The sequence below is a fragment of the Aplysia californica genome, unplaced genomic scaffold, assembly GCF_000002075.1.
Source record: "Aplysia californica isolate F4 #8 unplaced genomic scaffold, AplCal3.0 scaffold00799, whole genome shotgun sequence".
NCBI lineage: Eukaryota > Metazoa > Mollusca > Gastropoda > Aplysiida > Aplysiidae > Aplysia > Aplysia californica.
In genome coordinates, this window is record NW_004798069.1 from 172378 (window position 1) to 183872 (window position 11495).

The 11495-nt window shown below is 39.1% G+C and overlaps 1 protein-coding gene across 1 annotated transcript in view; it reads right to left on the minus strand.

Moving 5' to 3' along the window:
* Positions 1-10650: 10650 nt before the first annotated feature.
* Positions 10651-11495, minus strand: part of CAPLA (catalytic subunit of protein kinase A) — a gene marked incomplete in the record, with an annotated part of 64499 nt that continues 63654 nt past the window's right edge. The window contains 1 exon segment of the mRNA NM_001204491.1: positions 10651-10975. Within this exon segment, the coding sequence (NP_001191420.1) occupies positions 10850-10975 (126 nt within the window).

Below are 11495 nucleotides of genomic sequence, written 5' to 3' on the forward strand. Positions count from 1 at the left end.
GGGAAAGCAGACTTTTAAACATGATTATATTAGTCTGCAAACCTTATTCTGTTTTATGAAACCAAGGAAAGGAATTCTGAATGTTGAAATATGTAAAAACTGAATAAAAATAAATTTTTGAAAAAATTAAAAAAATCAGGTTGATTTAAATTTAAAAAATCAACTGATTTAAATCAACCCAACCCTGGCTGTGTCCATGGAAATGACACGACATGTCCTGACAGAAGATGTGAGGGTTGCAATGCTACTTGCTGCATTTTAGCTGGGCAGTGTGGTGGCTGAAGTGTCTTTGACTTTGAGCCATTCCCAAAGGAGGGACATCAACTTAATTAACATATATGCACAGTAGAATTGTAAATGGGCTTATTCATCAATGTCATGCTCATACTGTGCCGGAACAAGGGGGAACTGCTGCTTCTTCTTTCCTCATCCTTACTATCGTCATTTTTCCTCTATTTCTTTTGTATGTTTATCACTCTTTTGTGAATGGCTATTTCTGGGGTGTCTTGATTGTCGAAGCAGACTTTGTGCTGTTGAGGCTACAGAGGTGAGCATAGTAAGCTTGAAGAATCCGCGTTTGGACTTCTCTGTTGACATCCACCCCTTGGCGCTCATATGACCTTATGCCAGGGTTGGTGATTTTTTCTATTTTTTAAATAAAAATTTTAAAAAATCGATTTTTTAAAGTTAAATCAGATTTTTTAAATTTAAATCGGATTTTAATTTTTTTTTAAATTTTTTTTTTAAAATGTTGACACAGTTTGGGATTTTTGGTGGCTAAAAGTATGTTCTTTTAGTGCAAACTGCATTGCCTTTATTTTAACTAATGATTAATTTAAGCAACTGCAAAAGAAAGCGTTAATCTGCTGTATCAGTGAATTATGGCTACAGACAAAAAATGAAGAAAATGTCAGTCTAAAAGGAAAGGGGGGGGGGGGGGTAATTATGCATAGATAAACTTGCATTTTATTACAGTGTGTGTGTGAGCACGCGCTTGTGTTTGTCTAAAAAGAAAAAGAAAATGCTAATTAGCCTAATTTCAATTATGAAAAAAAAGTAAATTGAATACTGTATTATTTTACAGTGACAGAGGGGAAGCAGACTTTTAAGCATGATTATATTAGTCTTCTAAACCTTATATCTGTTTTATAAAACCAAGGAAAGGAATTCTGAATGTTTAAATATGTAAAAACTGAATACATTTTTTCAAAAGTGATTTAAACCATGGATTTTTATTTTAAAAATCAAGTTGATTAAAATTTTTAAAATCAACTGATTTAAATCAACCCAGCTCTGATTTTAATTTATGGAAAAAAAAGTAAATTGAATACTGTATTATTTCACAAAAAGCAGACTTTAAAGCATGATTATATTAGTCTGCTAAACCGTATATCTGTTTTATGAAACCAAGGAAAGGAATTCTGAACGTTGAAATATATGTAAAAACTGAATAAAAATACATTTTTTAAAAAGTGATTTAAATCACTGATTTTTATTTTTTAAAATCAAGTTGATTTAAATTTTAAAAATCAACTGATTTAAATCGACCTGATTTAAATCAACCCAACCCTGCCTTATGCAGTTGCCAGCGCTGTAAAACTTTACTAATACAACGTGTGGTGACTCATCAGCCATAGGCCCAGCAGGAGCTGCCCCCCCCCCCAAAATCAAATTTTAGCAAGTTCGGATTAAAGATCTAATGTCATGTTCATAATCAGGGCCTTGAAATGAGCAAAGTCTACGAGTAAACCATTTGCTAAATGCCCGTTAAGCACAAACTATCTCTTCAACACGTCACTGGAGCTACAAAAGAAACAGAAATAAACACTCTCCAAAGGTGTATTTTGTCTTTACATGCAGTGAATATAAAGCTTTGTAACTTATTGAGATAAACTTGTGTAAAAATCAGCATTTTTAACTGTAGCCAGCTGTGTGAAGGCCTACCTTGTGTGATATTTTGCTACTCGGTACTCAGCTCTTGGCGTTTGAAGAGACCAGAGGAGGAGAAACGACTTGAGGAGGTCTTCAAGTACAGGTGTGTTGATGACAAAACAGACCACAAGCACAGCAATAAAGTCTACATGTATTTTGCAAAGGCTTGGGCAGACGTTACTAAGGAGACACACTGCGGCAGTAAGTGGCTACATACTACATTATTAGCAGTGGCCTTCTTTTTTGTCTTTGTAAAGTGTTTTACGGCGCTCGCAACTGCATACGATCATATGAGCGCGCGGGACACACCTAGTATTTTCAGTTGGTAGGAAATTTTTAATTTTGCCCAGGTGGCGGCTGAAGCCTACTCTTATCGATTTTAGACCACCAAGGGATCTTTAACGTGCGCAACTTGCACACGGGCCCTCCGAGATTTTTCGCGCTTGTCCGAGAAGGCTAGGTGTAGATCTTTCCTACCAGAAGATCAGGGGTGTGGCAGAAAGACAGCAGTAAGGAGGAGCCAAGGAGTAGCAGTAGAAAGGCTGTAGAAAGAGTCGGGAGCCCAGAGGAGGGGGCAAAGGAGGTGAGGGGGTGGGGGCAGAAAGTGGAAATGAAAGCAGACAACAGAACATTGCTAGAGAGCAGGAAAGGAGGTGAAAGGAGACAATTTTAGAGAAGAAAATTTTTCGGTCGCTACCCGGATGCGAACCCGGGACCTTTTGAATGAGAGGCCAACACCTTAATCTCTAGGCCACGAGACCCCCCTCCCCCCCCCCCCCCCCCCCGTAGCCTTCAAAGAACCCCCCCCCCCCCCAAAACCCCCATAATTACAATCCCACCCAGATACTTATCTTACAGAAAATAATGCTCTTATCAACACAACCTGAACAACCCATTATAAAGTTATTTATTCCTTCTTACATTGGGATAGTTGCGTGCACGCGCGTGTGTGTATGTCTATAATGAACAAAGTTAAATCTTTCCAGCGAGTGGTTTTCTTCTTTTATTAATTTGCACTTGGATTTATTTGGGCACACTGGAATAGAGGCTATTAAATTTTTTAAATCCGGGAAATAGGTTGGCCAGTAGGTCAAAAGACTACATTGCACTGGCACTGGCAGTCTTGTCGTTTCCGAACTGCAGACGCATCAGTGGACACGTGCGACGGAAACAGACAGACTGATTAGCTTCCTCCTGACAAAAAATCCGGCAATTTTTGGTTTAGTTGACACAGGGCCTTACATGAATGTTTAAAGTAGAGGCTCTCATGTACAGGGTTGGGTTAATTTAAATCAGTTGATTTTTTAAATTTAAATCAACTTGATTTTTAAAAATAAAAATCAGTGATTTAAATCACTTTTTTAAATATTTATTTTTATTCAGTTTTTACACATTTCAACATTCAGAATTCCTTTCCTTGGTTTCATAAAACATATATAAGGATTAGTAGACTAATATATTCATGCTTAAAATTCTGCTTCCCCCCCACCTTTCACTGTAAAATAATACAGTATTCAATTTACTTTTTTTTCCATAATTGAAATAAGAGCTGGGTTGATTTAAATCAGTTGATTTTTAAAATTTTAATCGACTTGATTTAAACGTCCAGAATTCCTTTCCTTGGTTTTATTAAACAATATAAGGTTTAGTAGACTAATATAATCATGCTTAAAAAGTTTGCTTTCCCCCCTGTCACTGTAAAATAATACAGTTCTCAATTTACTTTTTTTTCATAATTGAAAACCAGGGTTGGGTTGATTTTAAAAAAATTAAATCAACTTGATTTTAAAAATAAAACTCAGTGATTTAAATCACTTTTTAAAAAAGTATTCTGTTTTTACATCTTTAAACATTCAGAATTCCTTTCCTTGGTTTTATAAAACAGATATAAGGTTTAGTAGACTAAAATATTCATGCTTAAAAGTCTGCTTTCCCTCCTGTCACTGTAAGTAGTAAAATAATGCTGTATTCAATTTTTTTTTTTTTCATAATTGAAATTATAGCATTTTCTTTTTCTTTTTAGACAAACACAAGCGCGCACACACACACACTGTGATTACCCCCCCCCCCCCCCCCCCCTTCCTTTTAGACTGACATTTTCTTCATTTTTTGTCTGTAGCCATAATTCACTGATATAGCAGATTATGATTAAGGCTTTCTAAAATTGCAGTTGCTTATATTAATCATTAGTTAAAATAAAGACAATGCATTTTGCACTAAAAGAACTTACTTTTAGCCACCAAAAATCCCAAACTGTGTCAACATTTTTAAAAAAATAATTTTTAAAAAAATCCGATTTAAATTTAAAAAATCTTGATTTAAATTTAAAAAATCGATTTTTTTTAAAATTAAAAATTTTTTAAAAATCACCAACCCTGCTCATGTAACAAGTAAACGACACACCCACACAGAGCTACACGGCATACTTGTTATATTTAATGGTACTGACTACTGACTGCACACTGTACAGTGTTGTAGTAGGCCCTACCATATCTCAATGTGGAATTTATGTCATAGCAAAGGACCATTTAATTTATTTTAAATTTACTTACAGCTCTTGTACTTGCAACCGTAAGGTCGTGGGTTCGAATCCCATCCGGGGCCCAATGTGTCCTTGGGAAAGGCACTTTACAAATTTTCCTCACCTCACCCAGGTGGAAATAGGTACCCTGCCACACACAGTGAAAGATCTTGTCAGTTTGTTAGGTGTTTGAGTGCATGACACCTGCAGATTGCACTGAACGTTCTGGGGTAATAATAATAGTTGTACCACGCAGAGAGCAAGCTGTAGAGCAGGGAGATGCGCTATATATAAATGCAATTTTTCAGTGCACAAGAAGATCAGTAAGAGGGCTTTCGTTCAATAGGTCCCATGTTCGAATCCAGATAGCGACAGTAATTTTACTTCACTAAAATGTTCTCCTTTCACTTTCACATCCTTTCCTACTCTCTAACAATATTCAGTTGTTTGCTTTCATTTTCATTTTCTGCCCCCAACCCCTCACCTCCTTTGCCTCTGGGCTCCTGACTCTTTCTGCAGCCTTTCTACTGCTACTTCTTGGATCCTTCTTACTGCTCTCTTTCAGCCACACCCCTGATCTTATGGTAGGCAAGATTTACACCTAGCCTTCTCAGGTAAGATCCTGTGAGTAAGTTGCGCATGTTTAAGATCCCTTGGTGGTCCAAAATTGATAAGAGTAGGCTTTAGCCGCCACCCAGGCAAAGTTCTAAATTTCCTACCAACTGAAAATGTTTACTGTGTCCCGTGTGCTCATCATAAGACCTTATGCAGTTGCGAGTTCCGTAAAACACTCACAAAACAAAAGGTCAGTAAAACTCTTAGTTCAAAACACCGCTACCTCAGAATGATCAAGTTCTATCTGCTCAGTACCTACCCTTCTCCCTCCGAGACCTAACATAGACAACACACTCTATGGAACATTACAGCAACTGCAGCAGACCTGCACTTATCACTACATGGCATTGGACAGAAGGGCGAGAGCCCAGATGTTGCTGGATCGATAACAACAACAACATCTGCTCAGTACCAAGTTTTGAGAAATCTGACGTCAAAGATTTTCAATTTCACATCATGTCAAGCTGTTTCGAATGCAGAAAACCACTCCAAATGATCTGATGATTTTAACAGAGCAGGTAAAACACTTGGTTTTTTGTCATGGTTTTAGGAACTCAAAACGGCCCAAAATATCAGATACAGCTTTGTAATTCTCAGGTAGCGAGCTGTCTCTAAACTACTCCTGAGTCACCCCCTACTGTTGTTCAAATATACTAAACCAAACAAATAACATTCTACAGGAGAGAGAAAAAACCATTTCAATCGTCCAACTATTGTTTCTACATCATGCATTTTTTCTTGTGTTTTTTTTTTCGATGTCTAGAATTTGTTCTAAACAAAATATATAAATTTGTCAACATAAACAATTCTACTCCAAGTGGAAAATACAACATTAAACAGAAACAAGTCTTGAATACATGACAATGATGACATAATTTTTATTAATAGAATTGACATCAGATCTAACGTAAACACAATTCCAAAGTTAAAGCTAGAAACATTTAGAAATTTAATTGAAATATGCATACCCACAAATACAAAACTTGATCTAACTGAACAATTAGAATAAATATAAAATACTCTTTCTGGGAAAAAAAAATTATATATATATATATATATATGTGTGTATGTATATATATATAATCAAAGTGACCTTGGGACAGGAGAAGATAGGAGTTGAACCAAAAAAAAAAAAAAAAAAAAAAAAAAAACTTCCAACAAAATGGTAGTAAATCAAGCATTGACCAGAGATAGGAGTCAGGCCGTGTGCAGTTGGGTCACAAGCTCAAAGAGAACATGACTGTTCACTCCTGTTGTTAATAAAACGAACTGCGTTAATGACAAAGGACAAGAAACAGGAAGCATCATCATTCAGACAGAACAGGCTCCCCGCTGACAGTTATACCAACAGCCACAGTCACAGTCTTCTAGTAGATTTTCAAGAATGATGTGCAATCAAAAACAAAAAAATTCAACCATCACTCATAAACAAACTACACGTTGGTAAATGTTCCTAGAGTCTTTTCAAAAGAGATAATGACGAAACCGGAAACTTTATGACCTTGTCCTTTTCATCAGCTTGGCATCTACAGAATATCCTGTCTGTTGTCTTGGTTAAATTTGGAGTAATAACTGGGAGGAAAAGGGTATTGGGAGGAGGATAGTACTACCAGAGCGAGGATGATGAGGGGGAGATTGGGGCAACCAACGCTGTGTGTGTTTACAATTTAAATGAGAAATTATAATGAGGAGTAATGGCAATACAAGTGACTATTACAAGCAGGGACCGCCGCACACAGCTGGTGGGGGGTCCCCGGCTACAAGTTGCTCACAGCCCTTTCTTCAGTGGGCCAATCAGACGTGGAAGCGCCACCAGGGACAGCCGTACAACATTCAACGAGTTTTTCCAGCAAAGAATTTCATAAAACTGACTGGCGCAAACTTCTGGGGCACATGAGAAGCTTCGGATACACTTTTCTTAACAATGGGCAGCTTTAACTTTCTAGCTGGACAATTCCTCAAGGCCAAAATCTTTGCTTCCATTCAATCATGTACTCACAGAGTAGCAAAGCTTCCTCTGTCGAATGTGAAAGGTGTTGTAGAACAGCAAGAAAAACCTCCCTCACTCTGATACTTCCACATCTGTGGGCTCCACTGAGGCAGCCGTCAAGTTTCTCTCTCTATGGATTTGTTAGTGTTATTATGTACAAATGCTACATGACATGCTCATCAAGTTGACTGTTCGGGGGGGGGGGGTCAAGTATGATAATGAAAGTGCCATACAACATAATTTATTTATCAAAGGTCATTCATGTGCTGTGACAACACCAGACACCACAGCCGGAACTGGGACAGAACCAAACTCTGATGGAAAAAGAAGGCTATATCTGTTGAAAGAAAGTGAAAGACATTTTGTTCCTGCAGAAGTTAGCACTGTGTTTGGACTTGGATTATTGTTTACTGGACCGACTCATCTCAGAACTAGAGATTCCAGCCGGCCAAAAACCAAGGGATCAACTCTATTGATGCTAAATAAATTGCAAAAAATAATCCCTCGTACATATTCCCATTCAGATACAGAAAATATCTGTGTCCATGAACGAGTCATCAGATACAGAAAATAATCATGGGTTGCTTCAAGCCACAGGCTGCCAAGCTAAATCCACGTCCACTGTAGCACTGATGGATCACAACAGTGCACGGAGTCTGAAGTAAAGAGTTTCTCACTCTAGGAGGAGCCCCAGACCTGATCCGAAATAGGAACCCATGTCACGAGTGGTGATGAGGTCTACTATGCAGGCATCGCTCAAAACGATGAAACAAGTCACTCTCTCTCTCTCTCTGCTTGCTTCCATCCTAGCTGTGTGTGACAATGATCATGGCACAACATAAATGATATCAACATATCACATCCATTGAATGCACATCTTCATCTGACACCTGACACCGACCACAATTTCACCGACAAAACACAACAGAAGAAGAAGAAAAACAAAACAAATCTAGAAATATCCGTAGATCAGAACTAAAAAGCAAAGAAAGGAAAGAAGAAATGTATTTCTTCATGAAATGAGTGGTGATCTCAGAACGTTTCTTCTCGACATTCTACCATTTCTTCACATACCCCAGGGGGATCAATTCTATAGTATGTTATCTTTTTTGTCCTATTTTGCTTTCCTTTTCAACTGAAAGGAACGGGGAAGGGTACTCCCATTTCAGACGCATAATATCAAAGTTGACAGACAATGGTGCAACAGTGGACACAAACAAGTGACCCCCCTCTCCAGCACGGTCAGTGAAGTCTTTGCATCGTGAGCATCCACCACAGGCCCCAGTGACGGAGAAAACAAAGACCAGATACACATAGAGAAAAAAAAAAAGCAAAAAAAACCCAACAACAACAAATAAGTTTAACCAAAGAGGGGTCTACTAGGACCAACACCCAGGAGATAGCAAAACTCATGGGCGTCGCTTACTGAACCATGGGGGGGCGGGACTGGGGGGAGTGGACATTGACACAAAAAGAGGCAGTTCTTCTCATGGAGGCTGGAGGAACGGAAGGAACCGACTGAAAAAATAAAGGGGGAGGAAGAGGATGAGGATGAAGAAGGGTGTCTTGAAAATAACTGCAAGTTGATAATAATAAAGAGATTATATTACAAATAAACATTCACAGTGATATAGAGGCATTCTTGTATGTACAGTAAAGTTAGCTTCTAATGAAGCAAGAACATCCAGTCCATGTCATTATATCAGTCTATGCTCATGTCTGTCTTCTCTTTCCCTTACTCTGACTCTGTAAAGAGCCATACGGTAAGGAATCTCTTGCACAAGTCCACGCAGGTGCCAAAATAATGACAACAATAACAATAACAACAACACAACAACTCACACATGTATACACACACATCATGCAAGCGCTTCAACACACACGCCCACATGTACAACACACACGCGCACACGTAGAGTCAAATACTGAAGTCTCCCAAGGCTGAGGCATAAATCAGTGAGGAGACTCCACAATGAAACAACACAGCAACATTGGCAGACATGACTGTGTCAGCTACTCTCACTCGTCTCCATACCCTACAACGCTCACCCCCATAAACAAACACACAAATGCACACATACACACGCTCATACTTAATATACACACTTGGTGGGGAGGAGGGGGTCTACCCTAATTACACATTGCACGTCCAGAACACGCAAAAGAGGCCACCAGCTGACAGAATCTTGCGCTATGCGGAAATGGCTTCAACAACAAGAACTAGGAAATGACAGACAGACGGGGCTTTATTCAATCCTAAACAGGAATAGCCCCCAAGCACGAACGTCAGAAAGTCGCTGTTAAGTCACACACGAAACAAAATAATATTCCTAGGCAATAAATACTATTGCATGGATGGAGAAAACGTGTAGAGTGTTCCGTCACAGTCCTCTGTATTATGCTACTCTAGCGAGAGAGTCTCAGTCTTGCTCACTACACAATGCCTGCACTGCAAGCACCCATTGAAACCATACATTCCAACACAGCACAGAAGGAATTCCTAAACTGTTACACCAAACTCGTAAGGAAATCCAGAAAAAACCCACCTTTCTAACAAATCTCGTATACAAAACCAAACATTCTGGTTAGTCACAGAGTCATAGGGAATTCAGCAAATCTATTTCATCAGTGGATCAAATTACAGATGCAAAGGACTCAAAGTAATTTTTTATAAAGTGCATGCCTAATACAGTAAAAAAACAAAATTAAAAAAACAACAACCCAGCTATATGAGCTCGGGTGAAAAAAACTTATAGACTACAAATTGTATAAATGCTATAAGGTACTGGCAGCTGACGGTCAAGACGTGTCCAAGCTACCAAAGTAGTAAGTGTCCTCACTGAGCCAACTGGCTAGTCGCTCAGGTGTCCTGTACACAAACACTCAACTCATTATAGGCATAAATAATAGATTTCAAACAACGACAAAACGCACTAGACGGGGGGAGGGTATGGGGGTGGGGGTGGGTGGGGGGTGGGAATACAAAGCAACACAATCAAAGACACACATTGTTAAACATTCAGTCTTCCTTAGCAAAAAAAAATTGGGTATCCTTCCACACCCATTCAGTGAGCAAGCGTATCGTCAGGGCACGCGTTCGAGTCAGTCGGGCACACATTCCCAACGCAATGCATAAATCTGGGTCAGGGGAAAACACCAGCCATATATAGATCACATGCCAAGAAATAACCTGGAGAAAAAATATATATAAACCCCAGACAATCTTCATCCAAAAAAGTTGTTTTGTTGCGGGTGGTAGTCGGGAAGACCTTGGGTCGCATCCCTCTAATCATCCAAACACGTTTGCCGAGGACAAGATTCCGTAAGTCGCTCTCTCCCTCTTCAGCAGTTGACAGGGTAAAGTGGGAGGAAAAAACACAGCTGGGCTCAGCTACATACTGCGGCAACTCAACTGTACACCCACCAGGGCACAGCTCTCACATCCCGTGTTACCCAAGTGCACGTATGTACACACATGCAGGCACACACACACACAAACGCACGCACGCACACACACACACAGCCACCCATCATGCCACTGACTTCATGATTAACTCTTCCCTAAAAAAAAAATGAAAACGACAACTCAGCCCCACCCAAAATATCACTTCAGGCTGCACTGTGACTAAGTGTCTCTCTTTTTTTTTACTATTCACTTTCTTCCTCTCGTCTCACACTCGCAGTTTGTTAGTAGTAATGATGAAAATAGTGGTGATGATGGAGGTGGGGTGGTGGTGGTGGTTGTGGTAGTGATGTAGCATTGTCCAGTTGTTGTTGTTATTACACAGCTATCAAAAATCGGCAAACTCTTTGGCACATTTCTCCGTCGACGAGATGCGTAATGGCTCTTCCTCGTAGTCGTCAAAGTTGGCCGTGTCGCCGGCACCCTTTGTCTTGGGCACAAATGGAGCTTCAACCTGTGCAGAGACAACCGACAACACATCACTCAGAGACTGCTGGCAAGCTGTAAACTCGACACATTAATACCACAACGGTCATTTAGTATTATACTCCCCCCCCCCTCCCCAAAAAAGACAAAACAAATTCCCTCATCAAGTCTAAAAGAATCATAAAATGTTTATCAACTAGGTTCTAAGTTAACGTCCTGATGTCAAAGATAAGAATAAGTTTAAGCCAAACATACGTCATTTACAAATAATGATATCCTGCACTTATCACTACATGGCATTGGACAGAAGGGCGAGAGTCCAGCTATTGCTGGATCTATAACAACAACAACAACAACAACAAATAATGATATCATTTCATCTCTGTGATAGACCAAACACTAAACCCATGACAGATGGAATTTCTAAGAATGGAATAACAAAAATAATTTTTAAAAAAAAATTAGTGGTTATTTTTTTTTCAATCTTGAAGATCTGCAACTTTTTCAATAGCAGAGGGCCGTTGAATCATTAACCCTTGCCAAAAATA